Here is a 24,723-nt window from a genome sequence, read left to right on the forward strand (position 1 = left end):
GTTAGGAACGTAACTAAAGGTTTTTATTGACTAAATAACAGAGCCCACCCTCGTGGGTGATCGGGTCCAACAAGGAGGAATACCAGCCAGTCGACTACCTTTATACCTGGGCAGGTAGGTGGAGCCATGGGCGGAGTCGGAGGTGGTCAGCCCAGGTATAACAGCGCGACAAGAGGCGACCTCGTATCGTGATACAACAGTGATAACGGTGATAACAATACAACAGTGATAACTATAGTGTAACGATAAAAGTGGTTTACCACAAAGATGTAATAGCAGAGCACTTGGAAAACAGTGACAGGATCGGACAAAGTTAACATGGTTTTACAAAAGGTAAATCATGCTTGACTAATCTACTGGAAATTTTTGAGGATGTAACTGGTAGAATAGATAAGGGAGAACCAGTAGATGTGGTGTATTTGGACTTTCAGAAGGCTTTCGATAAGGTCCCGCATAAGAGATTAGCGTGCAAAGTTAAAGCACATGGGGTTGGGGATAAGGTACTGTCTTGGATAGAGGACTGGCTAGCAGACAGGAAGCAAAGAGTTGGAATAAACAGGTCTTTTTCTGAGTGGCAGGCAGTGACTAGTGGGGTACCGCAGGGATCGGTGCTAGGACCCCAGCTATCACTATATATATATATTGTATGAATGATCTAGACGAGGGAACTAGATGTAATATCTCCAAGTTTGCAGACGACACAAAGCTGGGTGGGCGTGTGCTGTGAGGAGGATGCAGAGAAACTCCAGTATGATTTGGACAGGTTGGGTGATTATACTGCATTTGCCATGCATCTACCCAATGTGGATAAGTGCGAGGTTATCCACTTCGGTGGCAAAAACAAGACAGATTATTATCTGAATGGCAATAGATTGGGAAAAGGGGAAGTGCAACGAGACCTGGGTGTCCTTGTGCACCAGTCGCTGAAGGTAAGCATGCAGGTGCAGCAGGCGGTTAAGAAGGCAAATGGTATGTTGGCCTTCATAGCGAGAGGAATAGAGTACAGGAGCAAGGATGTCTTGCTGCAGTTGTACAGGGCCTTGGTGAGACCGCACCTTGAGTATTGTGTGCAGTTTTGGTCGCCTTATCTGAGGAAGGACGTTCTTGCCATGGAGGGAGTGCAGCAAAGATTCACCAGACTGATACCTGGGATGGCAGGAATGACGTATGAGGAGAGATTGGGTAGATTAGGCTTTTATTCGCTAGAGTTTAGAATAATGAGAAGGGATCTCATTGAAACTTATAAAATTCTAACAGGACTAGACAGGCTAGATGCAGGAAGGATGTTTCCGATGGCGGGGGAGTCCAGAACCAGGGGTCACAGTCTAACGATAAGGGGTAAGCCATTTAGGATTGAGATGAGGAGGAATTTCTTCACCCAGAGTGGTGAACCTGTGGAATTCTCTGCCACACAAGGCAGTTGAGGCCAATTCATTAAATATATTCAAGAAGGAGATAGATATATTTCTTAAAGCTAAAGGGATCAAGGGATATGGGGAGAAAGCAGGGACAGGGTACTGAATTTGGATGATCAGCCATGATCTCATTAAATGGTGGAACAGGCTCGAGGGGCCGAATGGCCTACTACTGCTCCTATCTTCTATGTTTCTGTGGTACTTGGGTGGGCGGTAGAGAACGAGAATTTTAAATGAGAGGCGAGTGGGGGGGAATAAGGCGAGATGCTTAAAGGAGGAGAAAGTGCCGCAGGAGTAGGGGGACAGACCAGGGTGTGATTTGGTGATGAGAGCCAAACCGCCACCATGACGGTCAGAGCGGAGCAAGTGGTGGAAGGTATAGCCACTTCATTTACGGATAAGGTGTCATCACCCCTCAACCAAGTTTCCATCAGGACCATGATGTCGATGCAATCACCCACGATAAGCTCAACAGCCTTGTTCGCAAGAGAACGGACATTCTGGAGGAAGATGCGGAGAGGATCGCTGATGCTGACCCACTGCCAGCATCAACAGGGTCAGCGCTGGGAGGGGTGAGTTAAATAGTAGGTGCTAGTGACATTAGCAGTGGAGCTGGTACAATGGATTAACTCATTCTGACGCTATGAACCACACGGACAACTAGTTTGGTAGAAGCTCACATGCCTTGATTGAGGACGTCTTGTGACAGTTAAGACCAGGGCCAGAAATTCGGGTCTGAGGCATCCAGCGGGTGCAAGCCCCCGACCTGCACTTACCTAGCGAGCCGGCCGTTGTGCTGTGGGCCCGCGTGGGATTCCAATCCTGGGCCTCCTCCAACTGCCGGCACGCAGTGCTTGCACATCCCAGGGGCGCAGTTAGTTCGAAGCGTCCCCTGGGATCACGTGGGCCGTGGAGAGCCAATCGTAGCAGGGAATCTCTATTCACAGATTTGACAGGAAGACCTGTCAAATCTATGAATTAGCGATCAGCCCCAAAACATAACTAAAACTTCAAATAAATTTTTAAAAACATCACATTTTAAAAATAGCTATAATTACATAAAATAACTATTTTAAACAATAATTAAAATTTTTGAAAAAATTAATTACAGTTTTTAACAGGGCTAAAAATAAACTTACCTTTCTTTAAAGTATTTTAAAATAATAAACCTGTGGAAAAAATGTTTTAATTTTACTTAATCCACCACTTACCTTGTTAAAACCAGGCCTTGCGACTGCTTTTTAAAAGCGTAGCTGCTGGAGACTTACCCTCCCGGAGAAACCTGTAAAAAAAAAATGGAAGTTCCAGGTGTACGCGCTGCCTCTCCGGCGCACGCGTTCAACCTGTGAACCCCTTCCTTGAAGGGAACGGAAGATCCGGTTTCCCGCACATGCGCAATGCATGCACGAAACCGGCACTTTCGTTGGCCCTACGCGTGAGTACCCAGCGCGTACTCACCCATGGGGACCCGAATTTCTGGCCCATCATGTTTTCAATACTTCATTGTGCGTATGTCCATCTCGTTGGTGTTCTAGTTGGGTTTGTGTGTATATACAATTCGTCTAACAGCCAGTGCAGCATGTGTAGGTCAGAAATCTCGAGCAAGAGCCCCCTTCCCTTTGGTTCATCTGGGAAATACATCACCCAGTGTGATCCAAAGCCATAAAGACCAAGAATATCCTACATTTAACGATCTCAGCTATGCACCCATAATGGCAGTACAATTGGTCACACTGACCCTGGGATAGAGGGGAGGAATATCAGGCACGATTGTCACATATGACCACTATTCATAACCAGTGCTGATAAAGTATCTGTATGTAATAGACATGCAATTGGCATAATTAGAGGAGGGCACCAGTAAATGGGGGAATTGGGAGAGGGCACCAGTGAATGGGGGAATTGGGAGAGGGCACCGTGAATGGGGGAATTGGGAGAGGGCACCGTGAATGGGGGAATTGGGAGAGGGCACCATGAATGGGGGAATTGGGAGAGGGCACCATGAATGGGGGAATTGGGAGAGGGCACCAGTAAATGGGGGAATTGGGAGAGGGCACCAGTGAATGGGGGAATTGGGAGAGGGCACCAGTGAATGGGGGAATTGGGAGAGGGCACCAGTGAATGGGGGAATTGGGAGAGGGCACCAGTAAATGGGGGAATTGGGAGAGGGCACCATGAATGGGGGAATTGGGAGAGGGCACCAGTAAATGGGGGAATTGGGAGAGGGCACCAGTGAATGGGGGAATTGGGAGAGGGCACCAGTGAATGGGGGAACTGGGAGAGGGCACCAGTAAATGGGGGAATTGGGAGAGGGCACCGTGAATGGGGGAATTGGGAGAGGGCACCAGTAAATGGGGGAATTGGGAGAGGGCACCAGTAAATGGGGGAATTGGGAGAGGGCACCGTGAATGGGGGAATTGGGAGAGGGCACCAGTGAATGGGGGAATTGGGAGAGGGCACCATGAATGGGGGAATTGGGAGAGGGCACCAGTGAATGGGGGAACTGGGAGAGGGCACCAGTAAATGGGGGAATTGGGAGAGGGCACCATGAATGGGGGAATTGGGAGAGGGCACCATGAATGGGGGAATTGGGAGAGGGCACCATGAATGGGGGAATTGGGAGAGGGCACCATGAATGGGGGAATTGGGAGAGGGCACCAGTGAATGGGGGAACTGGGAGAGGGCACCAGTAAATGGGGGAATTGGGAGAGGGCACCAGTAAATGGGGGAATTGGGAGAGGGCACCAGTAAATGGGGGAATTGGAGGAGGGCACCGTGAATGGGAGAATTGGAGGAGGGCACCGTGAATGGGGGAATTAAGAGACGGCACCGTGAATGGGAGAATTGGAGGAGGGCACCAGTGAACTACTCTCCTGCCACCGTCCCAGGTTGACTCCCTCTTAGATAAGCCTACAGCTTCCCACAATGCCCCTCTTCGCATCCTACAAAGGGCCATCGAGGCACTCGTCGTTGCCTTATTATGAGCAGCAACCCAAATGTCCCATCCTACTCTCTCGCCAACCTTTCCCCCACTCCAGCCATTGGGGGTTAATCTTGCCAATCTCCTCCCCATCCTACTCACCCCTTCCAGTGCTGGCCCTGTGGACGCTGGCAGTGGGTCAGTCATCACCGACCCTCTCTGGATCTCCCTCCAGAATGTCTATTCTCTTACAAACAAGGCCCTTGCCATCCATGAGCTTATCATTGCTGATTGCATTGACATCATGGCCCTGACGGAAACTTGGCTGAGGCCTCAACTTCGCCCAATAATTCCAAGGGATGCAGACTTCAACGGATATGGCAGACAACTGGCCATTCATCACCAGATCCAGCTGTACCACTGAAAGCATTATTGGGTCCTGCTCCCGTCTGCCAAAATTGCTCACTATTCCAGAATTATTCTGGAATGCAAAGATAAACACCGGATTCTATTCTCCACTAACCGTCTTATTAATCCCCCTCTCCCGTCTCCTCCACCCTCACCTCCGACAATAAGTGCGAGGAGCTCATGGGCTTCTTTGTCTCTAAGATTGAGACCATCGGTTCAGCTGCATCTGCCACTTCCCTTCCTTCCCCTAGCCCCCCAGGCCAAACTTCCTCTAAGGATCCCCCCCTGCCTGAGCCCTGAACTCACATCTTTCTCCAGTTTCTGTCCGATCTCCCCTCATGACCTCTCCATGAGACCCACTTCCTGCTCCCTTGATTCTAGTCCCACCAATCCGCTGACCACCCAACGTACTTTTAAGGCTCGCATGTTAGCTGACATTGTTGTCGGTTCTCTCTCCTCAGGTACTGTCCTCCTCTCCCTCAAATCTGCCCTCATCACCCCTCTCCTCAAAAAACAAACCTTGACCCCTCCGCCCTTGCAAACTACCGCCCCATCTCCAAAATCTTTGAACGTGTTGTCGCCTCCCAAATCCATGCCCATCTTTCCCACAACCCATGTTTGAATCCCTGCAATCAGGTTTCCACCCCTGCCACAGTACCGAAATGGATCTAATCAAAGTCACAAATGTCATCCTTTGTGATTGTGACAAAGGTAAACTATTCCTCCTCATCCTTCTTGAATTGTCTGCAGCCTTTGACACGGTTGACCACGCCATCTTTCTCCAATGCCTCTCCACCGTCGTCCAGCTGGGTGGGACTGCACTCGCCTGGTTCCATTCTTACCTATCTAATCGTAGCCAGAGAATCACCTGCAATGGCTTCTATTCCTGCTCCCGCATAGTTACCTCTGGTGTCCCCCAAGAATCTATCCTTGGTCCCCTCCTATTTCTCATCTACATGCTGGCCCTTGGTGTCATCATCTTAAAACACAACGTCAGTTTCCACATGTACACTGACGACATCCAGCTCTACCTCACCACCAGTTCTCTCCACCCCTCCATGGTCTCTAAATTGTCAGACTGCTTGTCCGACATCCAGTTCTGGATGAGCAGAAATGTTCTCCAATTAAATAGTGGGAAGACCGAGCCATTGTTTTCGGTCCCCACCATAAACTCCGTTCCCTAGCCACTGACTCCATCCCTCTCCCTAACATCTGTCTGAGGCTGACCCTGAAATGAGCTTCCGACCTCATATCCGAGGCATAACTAAGACCGCCTATTTCCACCTCCGTAACATTGTCTGTCTCCGCCCTTGCTGAAACTCTCATCCATGCCTTTGTTACCTCTAGACTTGGCTATTCCAACACACACCTGGCTGGCCTTCCACTTTCTACCCTACATAAACTTGAAGTCATCCAAAACTTGAGCCCATGTCCTAACTCGCACCAAGTCCCGTTCACCCATCACTCCTGTGCTCACTAACCTACATTGGCTCCCAGTTAAGTAACGCCTCGATTTCAATATTCTCATCCTTGGCCTCGCCCCTCCCTATCTCTTTAATCTCCTCCAGCCCCACAACCACGCACCCCCCCCCCCCCCCAAAAGATATCTGCGCTCCTCTAATTCTACCCTCTTGAGCATCCCTGATTATAACCACTCAACCATTGGTGGCTGTGCCTTCTGTTGCCTAGGTCCAAAGTTCTGGAATTCCCTGCCTAAACCTGTCCGCCTTGCTACCTCTCTTTCCTGCTTTAAGACACCCCTTAAAACTTACCTCTTGGAACAAGCTTTTCATCCTCTGCCCTAATTTCTCCTTATATGGCTCGGTATCAAATTTACATTTTACTACATTAAAAGCGCTATACAAATACAAGTTGTTATTGTTGTTGAAAGGAATTGGGAGAAGGCACTAGTGAATGGGGGAATTGGAGGAGGGCACTAGTGAATGGGGGAATTGGAGGAGGGCACTAGTGAATGGGGGAATTGGAGGAGGGCACTAGTGAATGGGGGAATTGGAGGAGGGCACTAGTGAATGGGGGAACTGGAGGAGGGCACTAGTGAATGGGGGAACTGGAGGAGGGCACTAGTGAATGGGGGAACTGGAGGAGGGCACTAGTGAATGGGGGAATTGGAGGAGGGCACTAGTGAATGGGGGAATTGGAGGAGGGCACTAGTGAATGGGGGAATTGGAGGAGGGCACTAGTGAATGGGGGAATTGGAGGAGGGCACTAGTGAATGGGGGAATTGGAGGAGGGCACTAGTGAATGGGGGAATTGGAGGAGGGCACTAGTGAATGGGGGAATTGGAGGAGGGCACTAGTGAATGGGGGAATTGGAGGAGGGCACTAGTGAATAGGGGAATTGGGAGAAGGCACCAGATAATAGGGGAATTGAGAGTGGGCACCAGATAATGTGGGAATTGGGAGAGGGCATCAGATAATGTGGGAATTGGGAGAGGGTATCAGATAATGGGGGAATTGAGAGGGGGCATCAGCGGATGGGATAATTGAGAGGGGGCATCAGTGGATGGGATCTTTTCTCTACAAAAGGGAAGTCCGAGAGCTGTGTTGTTAGAGGTATTTATTAATGGGTTTGACAGGGTAGGCATAGAGAAAATGTTTCCACTTGTGGAGATGTCGTAAACTAGGGGCCATAAATATAAGATAGTCACTAATAAATCCAGTAAGGAATTCAGGAGAAACCTCTTTACTCAAGAGTGGCGAGAATGTAGAATTCGCTGCCAAATGGAGTGGTTGAGGCGAATAACTTGGATGCATTGAAGGGGAATCTAGTTAAGTACATGAGGGAGAAAGGAATAGGAGGATATGTTGTTAGCGTGAGATAAAGTAAAGTGGGAGGAAGCGCGTGGAGTATTAACACTGACATAAGCCTGTTGGGTCAAATGGCATGTTTCTGTGCTGTAGATTCTATGTACGCCTGCCACTGTTAAGTATGTTGGTAATTGAGACTGCAAGCTGCAGTGAGCTTGGCAGGATTGTCGAGCAACGGAGTCATGTGCAGTAAATACACAAGGTGCACGTCAACTGTGTAAATGAAATAAGCCACACACACCGCTTAAACTGGGTGTGGGCACACTTGGACTACCAAAGCCAGCTAGCAAAGCTCCTGCAGAAGTCGACAATGTTGAAAGAAAGACTTGCATTTATATTGTGACGGAATAAGCCATATTCCAAGAGATACACCATCATATGAACAGATTTCTGACATTATTAAAACATGACACACTGGGTTTAAAAATCTAAAGCCTCGGCGACACAAGCTGTAAAAACCATACAAGCTTTGAAATGGGAATTGGTTAAATATACTAAATATACTAAAACAATGGCCCTATTGAAATAGCAGTTTGGTGCTTCCAGAAGGTCTGGAGTTTGGGAGAAACACAATGGAATGACCTAAGTAAAGTGTTATAAACTAACACGTTGAACAGAAACATTAAAAAAGGCATGTGCCTTTGAAAAGATGACATCAAGTAAAAGAAACACCTGCTGGTCAAATAGTTTTTATGTTAAACTTGGAAGACAGAAGACATAAGACTATAATATAACCATTGAGATAGCTAGAAAACAAGTAAAATACCCTAGTTGAAGTGTTTTTAATTTACATGTAGTAAATATGATACCAACAGAACACTTTGAAGATATGACTTCAATAGATGCACCAAGCAATCACATGGTTTTTGTATTGAACTTGTGACTCCGTGGTGTTCCAACGTCTGCTAATAACCAGTTAAGCCAATATTAAGAATTGAATGGAAAACCTTCGATAAGAATGACATAAAAACAATATGACAGTAGTATTTATTTGATGATAAGTTTTGAAGTACCTAAACACAGAGACAGGATTCTGAAAGTTAATGGCTAAATTGACAGTAAGAATAGAAAAAGTTAACAGAGGATGACTTAGAGATAATTAGCTTACATCAGCAGAAAACTTCAAAGAATATACCACAAAAAAGAGTATAAAAGATAGGATTTTCAAATGGAAAGTCAGAAGTCGCTGGAAGGACAAGCGTTTTTCAACTTCGCAGGCACGCTCTAAGTTTTTAAACTTTGAATCTCGGGTTATCAAGGTATTTGATTTTGGAGGATATTCTGGATCAGAATTAAGAATAAGAAATGTAAAAATGTACGAAGTTAAGATTTGAGAATAAAAATCTCTGAAGAAATGTAAGCTATTTGTTTTTGAACTGTTAATGTTGCGATTGAATCAACAGCTGTTAACTGTATGTCGGCTCTTAAATAAATCTATATATTTTTAGAATTGTCTCAAGTAGTATTTCTGTATCAATCTCGCGAACTCAATTTCTGTATACTTTTGTGAGGAGTTGCAGAATTCTGGGGGGTATTCCAGACCCTCATAATATCCAGAAGGTTACAGTCTAGTTAAACTTATTAAAAGTGCTATCCGGAGGACAGTAACATCTTCACAACGTTCCTTTCCTTTAGGGAGAGATAGTCTGAACCTTTAGACCCAATTAAGTGTCTTATAGAATTCGGCTATCTTTAACTTTAGTTGAAGGTGAACGTCGGGGGAATACGCCTGATCTGGGGTAGCCCAAAAAGGGCTAGGACTAGTAATTATCCCTTCAATATAGCACCTTTCATGACCAATGAAGTGTAGTCACTGTTGTAATGTAGGAAATGCGACAGTCAATTTGTGCACAGCAAGTACCCACAAACAGCAATGTGATAATGCCCAGATAATCTGTTTTAGATACTGATTGAGGGATAAATATTGGCTAGGACACCAGGGATAACTCCTCTGCTATTCTTCAAAATAGTGCCATAGGATCTTTTTACGTCCACTTGAGGGGGCAGACGGGGCCTCAGGTTAACGTCTCATCTGAAAGACGGCACCTCCGACAGTGCAGCACTCCCTCCGCAATGCACTGGAGTGTCAGCCTAGATTTTGGTGCTGAAGTCTCTGGAGTGGAACTTGAACCCACAACCTTCTGACTCAGAGGTGAGAGTGCTACCAACTGAGACACAGCTGACAGTTGAAGCAGTGTTCATACATTAAGGAAAGTAAGGAAAGAGGCATACATTAAGTACATAGACAGCAGGGGAGTGATTAGGAGAGAAGTCAAAAAAAATTAGGGAGGCAAAGAGGAACTATGAAATTAAATTATCAAGGAACATAAAACAAAATAGTAAAATATTTTATAGGCACATTAGTAATGAGATAAGTGCATTTAAAATAAAAAAGGGAATATATTAAATAAATTAATCAAACTCAGGACAAAACCCCTCGATTGCATCCATGCATTTTAAAAGAATCTAAGGAAGAGATAGCAGAGGCATTACTACGCATATTTAATGTTAGAAAAAGGTATAGTACCAGAGGACTGGCGGATAGCTAACGGAATATCTATATTTAAGAAGGGGGATAGAACATGTCCAGGGAATTATAGACCAATCAGCTTAACATCGGTGGTAGGAAAAATAATGGAATCTATTAAAGGAGAAAATAGAAGAACATCTAGAAACCAAAAATATAATAATGAATAGTCAACATGGATTTCAAAAGGGAAAGTCTTGCTTGACCAACCTCATTGAATTTTTTGAAGAGGTAACAGAGAGAGTAGACAATGATAATGCAGCAGATGTAATTTATCTGGATTTTCAAAAGGCCTTCGATAAGTTACCCGATAATAGACTGACGAACAAGGTCAGCGAATGCAGGGTCAGGGGATAAGTAGCAGAATGGATTGCTGGCTGGCTTCAGGACAGAAAGCAGAAAGTAGGAGTAAAGGGTAGCTATTCACAGTGGCAGAAGGTGGGTAGTGGTGTTCCACAAGGATCAGTGCTGGGACCACTGCTGTTCACAATTTACATTAACAATTTAGACTTTGGAATCAAAAACACAATTTCTAAATTTGCAGATGACACCAAAAAAAATTTCGGGGGGGGGAGGGGAGATAGTCAATACTTAGGAGGACTGCAACAAGTTACAGGAGGATATTAATAAACTTGCAGAATGGGCACTTAATTGGCAAATTAAGTTCAACACATTACATTTTGGTAGGAAGAATAGGGAGGTCACTTATCACTTGGAGGGTGCAAGTCTAGGTGGGGTACAGAAACAAAGGGATCTAGGAGTACAAATACACAAATCACTAAAAGTTGCGACACAGGTTAGCAGGCCATAAAAAAAGCAAACCAAGCACTAGGGTTTATTTCTTGAGGGATAGAATTGAAAAGTAGGGAAGTTATGCTAAACCTGTATTAAACCTTGGTTAGACCACACTTGCGTACAGTTCTGGTCATATTATAAAAAGGATATAGAGAAGATTTACAAGGATGATACCAGAAATGCAAGGGTATACACATCAGGAAAGGATGAACAGGCTGTATCTCTTTTCTCTTGAAAAAAGGCTGAGGGGTGACCTTATAGAGGCCTTTAAAATTATGAAAACTGTTGATAGAGTGGATAGAGAGAGAATATTTCCACTTGTGGGGAAGAGCATAACTAGAAGCCATCAATATAAGATAGTCACCAAGAAATCCAATAGAGAATTCAGAAGAACATTCTTTACCCAGAGTGGTGAGAATGTGGAACTCGCTACCACAGGGAGTGGTTGAAGCGAATAGTACAGATGCATTTAAGGGGAGGCTAGACAAGCATATGAGGGAGAAGGGAATAGAGGGTTATACTGATAAAGTTAGATGAGGAAAGACGGGAGGAGGCTCGTGTGCAGCATAAAAGCTGGCATGGACTGGTTGGGCCGAATGGCCCGTTTCGGAGCTGTATATCCAAAGTAATCCTATGTAACATTCTTCAAAAAGTGAGATGCATAGCTGCTTGACAAATAGGCAAGTTATGGGGAGCGAGCAGAAAGTGGGATTAGAATAGGTGGCTCAAGTGGAGAGGAACATCAGGGCAGACTTTATCAGCCGAGTGGCCTGTATCATTCTACGGTTGGTTTCCGAGTAAAACAGAGGCCATATCATTATTTCCTCCCCCTTGTGACCCCCAGGTGTCTCCTCTCTATTAATGCTGCCTCAGTGCAGAGGTATTCCAGACCTGTGTTATTTCCTGTGTGGTGATTTCTATCGCATGCTCCTCCTCGCTGCTGTCATCCAGTGTCGGCCGGTTCAGGTACTTGTCGTGTAAACTGGCCAGCTCCTTCATCTTCTGTTTTATTCTGGTGATGTCAAACTGAATCTGAAAGGAGAATAAAATAATGTCAACATCTCAATATGCAACCCACCTCAATGACACATGGTGTCTCCTCATCAATGTTCCCTGTAAGCTGCGCTTTGTTCTGTGGCCTGTTTCTTTTAGTGAGCGGTCCCTTTAAATTTCCATGCATGCGCGGTATTTACAATGGGGAAGCCAGAGAGCGACCTGCGCGGGACCTTTCCCATTGCTGCGTGGCTGCGCAGATTAGAGGGAACATTGCCCCCTTCCCTCCCCTGACTGATCATAGGAAGCCTCTCTTTCCTTCTCCCTCCTGACAGACTTTGATTTTACGGAGCCTTCTCACTCCCTGACAGAGAGGTCCTCCTCCGAGACCCACGGTTGATTATAGTGAGCCTCCTCTTTCTCTCTTCCCACCCCGCCCCTCACCAAAGACACCCATTGATTACAGGGACCCTGATCACTCATTAGCTATCGTATGTACATTACCCTGAACAACGTGCCTAACTTTCCCAGAGGCTGCATCACCCGGAGACGAACTAGTCACTTACCTGCTCCACTCCGTCCACCCATTTCGGAGGCAGTCTCTTGGTGACACCAATGGCAGCTTCTGGATCCAGGCTGATCCCGGACACCAAGGCCATGCGATCATCGGCAATCTGTCAAGAAGGTAAACACACGGTCAGTGTCCTCCTCCCACACAGCAGGCAAACACCAACAACGCATTCCGGCTGCACATCTCCAGATATTCAGGAGGTACCAGCCCGTGTGGAATTATTACTTGGGTCCTTTAATGTGGCCCAACCTGTGTCAATGCTTCTTCTGATATCAAAATTAATCGTTTTTTAAAAAAGGTTAATTTAACATCCTATGGTTCCTGTGCAAAGAAGGCTCTAAAATTTGAAATACAGTTTCCCCCAAAGTATAGAATCTCTGCTGTGTAACCTTTTCTTGTTACTACAAAACCAGCTTTGTCAGCTGATATACAATCCCCTACTTCAAGATCAATGGACAGAGGAGGGAAACAGAAAATATCAGAGACAAAGTAAATCGTGGGGTGTGGGATCCGGATAACGGTTCAGGCTTCACAGGTTGGGCAGGTTCTGCCGCAGTAGTTCAACTGCACCTACTTACAAAGGAAAGTGTCTGCTACAGCTCCCAAAATGTACATCCTGAGAATCTGTCCCATTCGAGAGAGTTACATCACCGTTAGTTGGGTGGATAGGAGACGGTTTGGTTGATGGCGCACTCAAAAGTACGCCATTGCATTAGGAAACAACTGGGGTGTCATTTCTGAACATATCTCCTACCATGTTTCAATCCAGTGAACTAACCCCCTGGAACACCGACACTCTTGTCACCTGGCCCCCTCTCCCTGGTCACCCCTCCCAATGGAACAGCTCAAAATGATACTGACCCCACCCCCAGAAACCCCAAGGCAGTGTTCCCTCCTAGCCACTCTAGATGGAATCACAGAAACCCCACAGTGCAGATAGAGGCCATTTCGGCCCATCGAGCCTGCACCGACACATATCCCACCCGATCCCCGTAACCCCTACACCAACACATATCCCACCCTATCCCCGTAACCCCACGTATTTAATCCCCCTAACACTAAGGTCAATTTATCATAGCCAATCAACCTAACCCGCACATCTTTGGACTCTGTTTCACTGGAGCAGTCACAATCCCAGAGTCACCTGCCCTTTCAGTCTATGAAACTCGTCCCTCTGCTACACTATCTTCCTCCATTTTAGAATCCAGCTGCACTGCAAACACCCCTAATGATTATTCCAAATATTCTTTTAGTCTTTGAGTGAAGAAGTTCTTAATATATTCATTTTAGCTTCTACTAATTAATCTTTAGTCCTACTTTCCTTTCTTAAGTTAAAGTAATAGTCTAGATTTACCCTCTCTATACCATTTAATACAATTTAGATCACCCCACCCCACCACCCTCTCTCTAGACTGGAGAGATTAAGCTCTCGTCTTTCCTCAACACACAATGCCCTTTACACTGGGGATCAGTCCTTCTCTGCACCCTTTCCAATGTCTGTATATGTTCTTGGTGTAGCATGGTAAGCAGAACTGAAGCCAGTACTTCAAGTGTGGACATGCCAGCACACTATGGAGCTGCAGTGTCACCTCCAGAGAATCCACCTCCAGTCAACCGGTCCAGCAAACTATCCCTGCATTTCCAGAGAGAGAGAGAGAGAGAGAGAAGGGTCCACCGTCACCCCATTCGTTACATTCGAAGGCTCCCTCTGCCCTTTTAATCCCATTCTGTCTATTCTGCTCAAGCACCACTCTCTCCACAAGGGACAGTGTAAAGATCCCATTAAAATATTCAGCACCCTCTTTGCAGTCAGGGACACAGTGCAGTACAGAAGGCAGCCGTTACACAATGAGGTTTCTTTAATGAAAGAGCCATCAGCAATCCTAAACATGTTATACAAGGGGCCCTGCAGCACACAAATTTAATCCTATTAACAGGAACAGTAAAAGATCAGTAGCATTTCAGGAAAAAGGTATATGTGGGAAGGATTTACAATCTGCCGGTTGCAGCATTCAGGAAACATTCCTCAGATTGTCAACCATGGGACACTGATACTAGGGAACATTATTTGACACGGTGTGGGGGGGAAAGTCCAAAAGAGAGGGGTACTGACATTGATCGGCCTCTGACGGTGGAGAGGAGGGCTGGGGCCAAGCAGTAATCCAAAGTCAGGCCCCGTTGGAGAAGATCACCAGGAAAAGATACAGCGAGACCATGAAGGGATTGAAAAACGAGGACAAGTAGTGGAAGCTGACATACTGGGTGAGAGTGGCTGTAGAACTCAGCTAGAGCAGGAGGTCTCTCTGTGCGTGTGTATGTGTATACAGGACACTAGTTTGGCTGCAGAACTCTGTGGTGAATGGCACAGGGAGTGCACCCTGGGACAGCATTCAAGAAATCAGAAAGTGCAACGATGACAGCATGGACTTGGGTTTTAACAGCAGAGGAGATGAAGGGGCAGCATTCAGACATGGAGAAGTGTTGGTAACTAACCAGATGCAAGGTAACGTTGACAGTTCAGGGTCAAATTCCAGCATTTGAGTACACCGTGCCAAATAAATCAAACTTAAATCGTGCTCTAGGGTATGAAACATTGGTCAGCTTCTGTGTATAAACATAGTAAACTCCCATTACTTTCGATCGTCCAGAGATTTCTCATTTGGTGCATGTATGTGAGGTAATATTTCTTATCAAAGGACATTACCGTTTGAGGTGGGAGTTTTAATACCTTGAAATCCAGAGTAAATATCTCCAAGCCATTTAGGAATTCCTGTTAAGTGTGAATTTTCAGCACAAGATTAAACTGGGCTCTAGCACCAATAGCCTCGCCCTTTGCAGTTTATGAATGATAAATTGGACAGTACCTCATCCAACTCCTGCAGCGATTGGTAGCATCCATCAAACCCCAGCCAACCAGGGAGACCAGAACAGAAGAAACAGACACAGGTGGTCAGATCAGACAGCGAGAAAAAAACACAGCAGACAGTAAATTAACAGAATCCAGCATCCCCAGTAAGGACTGTATTCATGTGTCAAGTGCCGTCGCACACCAGGTCCACTGGCAAAGAACAGCCACTTCACTTTACCTGGAGAAAACAAAACTACTCTGTGATGACATTAATCCTGGGACTTTGCTTATTCCCGTCTTATTTATAATGCAGAGAGGGGTGGGAGGAGCACTATGTAATGTAAGTGAGGGATCTGGCGGAGAGGGGTTACTGAGCTTGGTGTGAGCCAGCTGAATTCATCTGTAGAATGAACGCTGGGCTAACAGATTAGTAATTTATGTTAGCTTCAGTAGCTCCTCACAGACAGGCTCACCGACAGCAGTAGCATTTGCTGCTTGAAGAGACTTACTTTTATACAGTACCTTATCACATCTCAAGGAAACATCCCAAAGTGCTACACCAGCATTGAATTCCCTTTGAAGTGCAGCTACTATCATATGGGCAAATGCAGTAGCCATCTTGTGAACAGCAAGATCCCAAATACAGCACAAGATAAATTACCCATTTAATCTATTTTTTTTGATGATGTTGATTGAGAGACACACGTTGGCCGTAACATCCCACGTTCCTCCTCCATCCCTCAGTTTAACAGCTTACATGAAAGACACCAACTCAGACAGTGCAACACTCCTTCAGCACTGCACGGAAATATCAGCCTAGATTCTGCGCTGGAGTGAGGATGTTAAGCATTCAAGAGTTTCGTTTTTTCAAGTGGAGAGGTTTTCTGGTTATGATTATTTAACGTTGCACAAAGATCCAGATCATCTTTGTCAGAATGTCAATATACAGCGTCTAAATGGGACTCTCTCAATGATCTGGAGAGAAGTTCACTGATGTTAGTGACACTGTATCGGTACCAGTCAATGCAGTTCACTGTCACACTTGGCAAGCTGCTCCTTTCATGAACTTTACACTCTGTACACAAAGGGCTTGGCAGTTGTAGATTAGGTTTAACAGATTTGGTTATCCACTAAACATTTGCACCTTGGTGACATCATCTGCAGACATGTTGACAACTTCCACAGATGTACTGATGACACCAAGCTCTGCCTCTCCACCAGCTCTCTCAACCCCTCCGCTGCCTCTGTGCTCTAGACTGCTTGCCCAATATCAACGACTTCTACCTCGAACATTGCCCACCTCCACCCCCACCCGGCCACAGTTGCTATTGAAAATCTCGTCGATGTCTGTGTTACCTCCAGACTCGACTATTCCAATGCTCTCCTGGCTGACCGCTCAACCGCAACCTGCTGATGTTTCCACTTGTGGGGGAGACCAACACTAGGGGCCATCAATATAAGATGGTCACTAACAGATCCAATAGGGAATTCAGGAGAAACTTCTTTACCCAGAGAGTGGTTAGAATGTGGAACTCGCTACCACAGGGAGTAGTTGCGGCAAATGGCATAGATATATTTAACGGGTAACTAGATATGTACAAGGGTGAAAGGAATAGAAGGATATGCTGATGGGGTTAGATGAAATAAGGTGGGAGGAGGCTCATGTGGAGCATAAACACCGGCACAGGCCAGTTGGGCAGTTTCTGTGCTGTAAGTTTTATGCAATTCTATGCTGCTCATATCCTACACCTTACAAAGTCCCATCACCACTGTCCTTGCTGAACCCACATTGGCTCCAGGCTCCTAACACCTTAAATTCTGAGCCTTGTTTTTAAATCCCTTCATGGCCTCAATCTCCCTATATCTCTGTAAAGTCCTGTCTCCCTACACCCCTGACCCAAACTCTACATTTCACTGACCCTGATCTCTTGTGCAACCCCTTCGCTTCTCCCCACAATTGGCAGCCTTACCCTCGGCCCCACTCTCTAATTCCTTCCATAAGCCCCTCCACCATCCTTTCCTCCTTTAAACTCACCTCTTTGACCAAGCTTTAGGTCACCCCTCCTTACATATCACCTTCTTTGGCTTGGCGGACATTTTGTTGATTACACATCGGTGAAGCACATTTCGATGTCTTTCAACATTAAAGTCACTATAAAATATATAATGACGTCCCACAGGTACATCCCTCAACACTGTCCAGAAACCCCCCCCAGCCCCCTCAAAACCCCAACGGAGCATCATTTTGGAAGTAAACCTGCAGTTTGATTTAAAAAGAGAAAGGCTATCACTTTGTAACAAGACTGATTGACACAAGATCATATATCTAGCATTCTCCAACCGATAGGAAACAGCACTGCAACAACACACAATGGCCTAGAAATTGGGTATAGCCCCGCTTGAGGCGTTAGAACTGGCGATGCGCAAAGTTTATAGCCAGACGAAACTTATCGCCGCCTGACGCGATATTGGGTTGCATCGCCCCCAAAGGGGATTGAGGCGCTAAATCAGCCGTTGCACGGTGCTCTTAAGGCGCAAAAGGTCAGGCGCTACTCAATATCGCCGCGGACGGGCGCAGCGCAGGTGAACTCAATTACGGGAAAGCACGAGACCTCCAGGCGCCGGCCGGCTCTTAAAGGGGTGGGTCAGTCAGCCTGAACTTCAACACCCAATGCCCTGTAGGCCTCAGATTCGGCGCTCGCCCTTGTCTGGCGGTACAAACTTGTTCATCATGGAGAAGGTTAGGCAGAGAGCAGAGCGCTTCAGCACTGAGGCTCTGGACCACTTGGTGGCTGCAGTTGAACACCGTCGAGAGGTCCTGTATCCGGATAATGGCAAGAGGCCGAATCAGAAGGCTTATCGACGATCTTGGAGGGAGGTTGCTGTGAGGGTCAACTCCAGCAGCATGGCGACCAAGACCCCTGTTCAGTGCAGGAAGAAATTCAACGACCTCACACGGATCGTTAGGGTAAGTGATGCTTTACCAAACTTGTGCTTCCCTCCATCTGCAGCTGACTTCGGGCACCCTGCTGCAATGATGCGCCAATGGCCATGTCAGTATGCACCCATGGCCCTTTCTGGGCACACACATGGACTGATGTCTCAAGGCCTGATGTAAGGGCTCTTGCACCATGGGGGGCATGCGATGAGGTCTCAAGGCATCGTCTAACAGAACCTCCCCTTCTTTCCCCTGCAGGCCAAGCTGGCGATGATTCGAAAGGAGCAGCGTCGAACCGGTGGCGGACCTGCACAAGTGGTCACTCTCACGGGTCTGGAGGAGAGAGTGCACCAGATACTTGGAGGACGTCTGTCTGGTCTTGTGACCACTGCATCTGCCGACCCCATTACCGACAGCGAGGGTAAGACTCTCAGCTTTTTCACCTGTTGCCTTCCACTTGGTCCCCCCGCCAGCATGCATCCTCAGTGTGCAGCCATGTCAGAGCCTTGCCGCAATCTGGCATGCCTTTCAGCAAAGCTGTCCTTTTGCTAAAGCCACTCTTCCATCTCCCACTTTCAGATGAAGCAGCACCAACTCGGGCTCAACGCGCTGAAGCTGCCAGTGCCAGTGCCACTGGAGGCGAGGACCAGGAGGAATCCGGACCAGCCGCTGCAGAATCTGGGGAGCTGAGACATCTGCAGACTGGGGATAGTAGTCCCCTGGAGGGGAGGGGGGGTGGCTCTGAGGATGAACCAGTTGCCGGACCAAGCGGCATGCAGCAGCGCACGGGGGATAGGCAAGTTCGGCCACCGTCTCCCCGCAGGGCAAGGCAGGTCGTCATGACTGCTGCACAGAGTGCAGATGAGGTCCGTCGCCTGGCTGAGATGAGCAAACAGGCCCGGGTCAGACACACGGAGCTGATGGCTGCAGTGGAGAAGATGCCTGAGTCAACAGATTCATTGGCTAGGAGTATGTTGGACTTCGGGGCAACAATGGAGAGGACTCTGCAGGGATTTGGGGCCACAATGGAGAGGACTCTCCAGGTGTTCGGGGAAACTATGGACAGGTCTATCCAGGGCTTCGGGGCCACAATGGACAGGACTATCCAGGGCTTCGGCCCAACAATGGAGAGGACTGTCCACGGCTTTGAGTCGGCAATGGAAAGGACTGTTCAGGGCTTCGGACAATCCCTGGAAAGGTCTGCGCAGGGCTTGTCCGAGGCAGTGGAGCAGTCGGCACCTGCCTTGTCCGAAGCCATGGGAAGAACTGTCCAGGCCTTCTCCGAAGCACTGGCACCTGGCACACAGGTCCTCACTGTTGCCACGCAGTCACTTGCTGGGCTCCTCCACAGCCAGATTGACGCAACGCGATCTCTCACTGCAGCCACCCTCTCTGCATCAGATAGGATCACCCCAGGCCCTTCCACTCCCGTACAAGGCCAGGAATCAGTGGAGCATGCGATTGTGGCGGATGAGCCGAGCCACTTCCCTCTGATAGCCAGTGTGTCGTCCGACCATGGTGCAGGTGTCCTCTCTCGGCAGGAGAGCATTGCACATGCCAGCGCTGGGACGCCTGCATTGCAGCTGCCACCACCTGCAGGCCACACTGCTCCCAGCCATGGTCACAGCAAGCATCCGGCGTCCGCACCCTCCAAGCCCAGAGGTCGGCCAGGCCGTCCCTCAGGGGCTTCCGCGCTTCCAGACAGTCAGGAGACGTCCCCCAGCCTTGAGCCCGCCACTGGGGTCCAATTACGTAGGAGCAGCAGGGAGGGAAGGGGCCGGGCGCAGAAGAGAAGTCGTTCTCCCTGAAGGGGTCAGTTGTTACAGGGAGGTGCTGAGACGTTTGTTTGTCCAAATTCAAGGACACCCTCACTTGCTGTTATATTTGCTGAGGGTTGTTGAGTTTTGCGGCTTGGCCGAACAGTTAACAGTTATTTTGAAAGTTATGGTTTGTGCTCACATTACGTTGTTTAGCTGTAATGAAAGACTTTTGTGTCAATAAACAGAAGTTTCAATGTTGCATGGTGCATGTGACTACTTTCAGTGATGCTGGCATTCAGAGGCCCTGAAACATCCAAAGTGCGCATGAATTAAGACTCTCATCATTGCGCCACAGGGGTGTCGACATGAGTCCAGAGGAGCCTCTGACGAATGGACCTTCCACTTTCAGCAGCCCTTCCATCTTCCTCCTCCTCCGCCTCCTCCTCATACTCCTCCGCCTGCTTGTGCAGGGTCCGAGGGAAGGTAATGAATTGACGCGTTCGCCTATAAAGGGCATCTGTTGCTTGCCGGATGCAACAGCGGACTGCAGCCTGAGCAACAGTCGCATTGTCCCCAATGGCTGACTGAAAGGATCCGTTGCCATAAAAATGGAGGGCATCAGTCAGTTTAGCCATCATGGACAGAGAGGTTCTGCAGCGTTCACACGGCTGCAGATGCTGACCAAGCAGGTGGCACAGATCAGTAACAATGTCCCTCCAGATTCGGAGCCTTCGCAAACACTGCTCCTCCGACATGTCAAGGCTTGTCACCTGCTGCCTAAAGACCCTCGCAGCATCCCGTCGGATTGGGCGACCTCCATTGCCCCTCCTCATTCTGGCCAATCCCGGCCCTCTCTCCCGCCGTCTCTCTGCCCCTTCACAGTGTTGGGCGATGAGGCCGTCGCCCTCCAAACAAGCTCCCATTCCGATGCCAGTTGGTCAAAAGGCTTTTAGGTGTAGTGGTGCAAGTGGTTTGGACAGGGTTGAAGGTCCCAAGTACTGTAAAGCTAAATTCCCAGAACTCCGCTCCACATTAGCTCGCCAACTCTCTCTAGCAGCGATCGCAATGAGCAGGCCAAGTGGCAGAAGATTCTGCACTAGAGCTGTCCCCTTTAAATAGCGCCGCCCTACTCCGAGAAGGGCCTGTTAGCCCTCCCTCGAACTGTCACTAATAGCGCTGGGCGCTAAGGCTCCGGGCGCCACCCAATATGCGCTCAGGCGCTCCTAAAAGGCGTTGCACACTGAAATGACGTCATGAGCTGCTTGCGCTCGTGGGCGCGCGCAAACACTTAGCGCAGGCGCTAAATGTATGGTCAATATCTGAGTTGGCGCTATCTTCATAGCGCTCGCCCCAACATAAGGCTTCGCCCCAATTCTAGGTCTCTTTAGGCGCTCAGCGCCGGCGCTACCAACCCAATTTCTAGGCCAATATCAGCCTTGGCTCAATGGTAGAACTCTGGCCTCTGAATAAGAAGGTAATTGTTCAACCACCCCATCTCTGGAAACATGAGCACAAAATCTATGCTGATACTCTGGTGCAGAGTTAAGGGAGTGTTTCGGTTGAGCCCTCTCATGTGGACTTATATTCCATGGCACTATTCGAACAAGAGCAGTGGAATTTTCCCAGTGCCCTGGCCAACATCACTAAAAACAGGTCAATTATCTCACTGCTGATTGTGGGAGCTTGCTGTGCGCAAATTGGCTGCCGCGTTTCCTACATTACAACAGTGACTCCACTTCAAAAGTACTTCATTTGACTGTGAAGGACTTTGGAACGTCCTGTGGTTGTGAAAGGCGCTATATTAATGCAAGTTTTTCTTTGAAGCTCCTTCTAGTTTCTCTCAAATGCTTGAGAACAGAATGCAATGTAAACAGATAATGTCTGTTTAGATTCAGAACTCTGTACAATACACATTTCCATGAAACAGTCTTGGCATCCATGCAAACATTAACATGCACAACACACAGTCACAGTTCCCCCCGTCATCATTTAATTAAGAGAAGAAAAGTGTCAAATTGCAGCAGAAGGATATGTCCCGTCTTCCTCACGATTACTGGATCACCAATCACAACAGCGAGACCCTGTGATCAATAGGTTATTGCATTTTGATTGGGTAACACAAGCAGACTCTTTGAGGACTGTCCCCTATCAGCATCTCAGATTTGTTTTCCCTTTCCCCTGCTCATCAGAGCTTGATGCTGGGGAATGGAAAAATTTCCTGTTTCAGGTACCCAGCATCAAGCATCAAGCATTCCCAGTCAATCACAACACAGGTTAAATGCAGAGTAACGCTCCCTCTATGCTGCCCCAATATGCCTTAGCCCAAAAAAGTGTGTCCTTCTCCGCATACATGTGTTTACCCTACCCACCCCACCCCCCCTTCCCATTTACACACTAGCCATCCTATGGCCACTTTACGGGGTGTTTGTGCTGTGGGGCCGTGCCTTACAAAATGGATTGAGACTGTCCCAAACACATTTCCTATAGGGCCTGGCCATTCACCAGAGGCTTTCAGATCATTAGTCTGTATAAATTCCAGCAACACATACACAGCATATTCCACAATGTACAATGATTAAACCCCAGCACACACACACACACAGTAGTGGTGAACAGATGTTTTTCAGAATGGAGGGAAGTGTGTATTGGTGTCCAAGAGGGGTCGGTGTTGGAACCACTGCTCTTTTTGATATGTATTAATGACCTGGACTTGGGTATACAGGGCATAATTTCTAACTTTGCAGTTGACACGAAACTCGGAAATGTAGTAAACAGTGAGGACGATAGTAACAGGCTTCAGGAGAGCAAAGACAGATTGGTGAAATGGGGAGACACATGGCAGATAAATTTAACTCAGAAGTGTGAAATGATACATTTTGGTAGGAAGAATGAGGAGAGGCAATATAAATTAAATGGTACCATTTTTAAAGGGAGTGCAGGAACAGAGAGACCTGGGGGTGTGTGTACACGTCTTTGAAGGTGGCAGGACAAGTCGAGAAGGCTGTTAAAAAGGCATAGGGGGCCCTTAGCTTTATAAAGAGAGGCGTAGAGTACGTCCAATTCTGGGCACCACACTTTAGGAAGGATGTCAAGATTTACTAGAATGGTACCAGAGATGAGGTGCTTCGGTTACGTGGAGACTGGAGAAACTGGGGCTGTCCTTAGCGCAGAGAAGGTTAAGGGGAGATTTGATAGAGGCGTTCAAAATCATGAATGGTTTTGGTAGAGTAAATAAGGAGAAACTTTCCAGTGGCAGAAGGGTCAGTAAGCAGAGGACACAGATTTAAGGTGGTTGGCAAAAGAACCAGAGGCAACATGAGGGAAAAAGTTAATTTACGCAGCGAGTTGTTGTGATCTGGAATGCGCTGCCTGAAAGGGCGGTGGAAGCAGATTCAATGGTGACTTTCAAAAGGGAATTGGCTAAATACTTGAAGTGGAAAAATTTGCAGAGGTCTGGGGAAAGAGCAGGGGAGTGGGATTAATTGGGTAGCTCTTTCAAAAGAGCTGCGATGGCCGAATGGCTTTCTTTATCAATCTATATTCCAAAATGTACCCCAGCACCAATACACACAGCAGCATATACCACAATGTACAGTGATTAAACCCAGCACTAACACACACACATACACACACACAGTATATTCTACAATGTACAGTGATTAAACCCAGCACTAACACACACACATACACACACACAGTATATTCTACAATGTACAGTGATTAAACCCAGCACTAACACACACACATACACACACACGGTATATTCTACAATGTACAGTGATTAAACCTTAGCATCAGTAATAATTCCTTTTAAATCTCTCCCCGCTAATATTATACTTATTAAACCAGAAGAAAGCATTTTAGAGCACATGATAAATATTGCAGGCATAAGCAAGAATAAAGCCTCAGTAACAAACAGCCCCCTTGGAACGTTTGCATTACACTTTTGTTTCCTGAATAATTTTTGGAGAGGCTAACAGCAACCTGGGATGGCACCGGGAATTTATAGTGTCAGATCAGGTCAGTAGGGGGGTCACTGAATAATCATCAAGAGCAAACGTCCTGCTTAACTTCTCCTCCTCCTAACCCAAAGAAACCTTGGCTAATTTAACATTCCCATTTCTAGTGCTCTGTTGTGACACTTCAATACACAACAATTCCCCAAATTTAGAATTTTTCCCAAGTTAGCATTGGCTAATTTCCACTGCTGGGTATTCATTTTACTAATACAGCTGGTTCATGGGGCAGAGTCCACGGACCAGCAGGAAAGGTGCTGGGCAGGATTCACAGGTCATGGGCACAGGTTCTCGGCAGGGTTCACATGTCATGGGCTCAGGTCATGGGCAGAGTTCACAGGTCATGGACACAGGTTCTGGATACGGTTCACAGATCATCGGCAAACAATCTGGGCAGGGTTCACAGGTCATGGGCACAGGCTGTGGGCAGGATTCACAGGTCATGGGCCAGGCTGTGGGCAGGATTCACAGGTCATGGGCACAGGCTGTGGGAAGGATTCACAGGTCATGGGCACAGGCTGTGGGCAGGATTCACAGGTCATGGGCACAGGCTGTGGGCAGGATTCACAGGTCATGGGCACAGGCTGTGGGCAGGATTCACAGGTCATGGGCACAGGCTGTGGGCAGGATTCACAGGTCATGGGCACAGGCTGTGGGCAGGATTCACAGGTCATGGGCACAGGCTGTGGGCAGGAGTCACAGGT

At 47.4% G+C, this 24,723-nt stretch overlaps 1 protein-coding gene across 7 annotated transcripts in view; it reads right to left on the reverse strand.

Annotated features, from left to right (window-relative positions):
- stx16 (syntaxin 16) overlaps window positions 1-24,723 on the reverse strand; it is a 68,763-nt gene that overhangs the window by 37,083 nt on the left and 6,957 nt on the right. For 5 of the 7 annotated variants that reach the window (XM_086005180.1, XM_086005182.1, XM_086005177.1 and 2 more), the window contains exons 2-3: window positions 12,453-12,560; window positions 11,785-11,925 (exon numbers count right to left, since the gene is read on the reverse strand). In XM_086005180.1, coding sequence (XP_085861306.1) covers window positions 11,785-11,925; window positions 12,453-12,560 — 249 coding nt within the window. Of the gene's footprint in view, window positions 1-11,784; window positions 11,926-12,452; window positions 12,561-15,321; window positions 15,688-24,723 lie in introns of those variants that run through there. The other 2 variants (XM_086005184.1, XM_086005179.1) reach the window with 2 other exon arrangements.

Source organism: Somniosus microcephalus, chromosome 13 (genome assembly GCF_052327205.1).
Source record: "Somniosus microcephalus isolate GS21.2 chromosome 13, FLI_Smic_1.0, whole genome shotgun sequence".
NCBI lineage: Eukaryota > Metazoa > Chordata > Chondrichthyes > Squaliformes > Somniosidae > Somniosus > Somniosus microcephalus.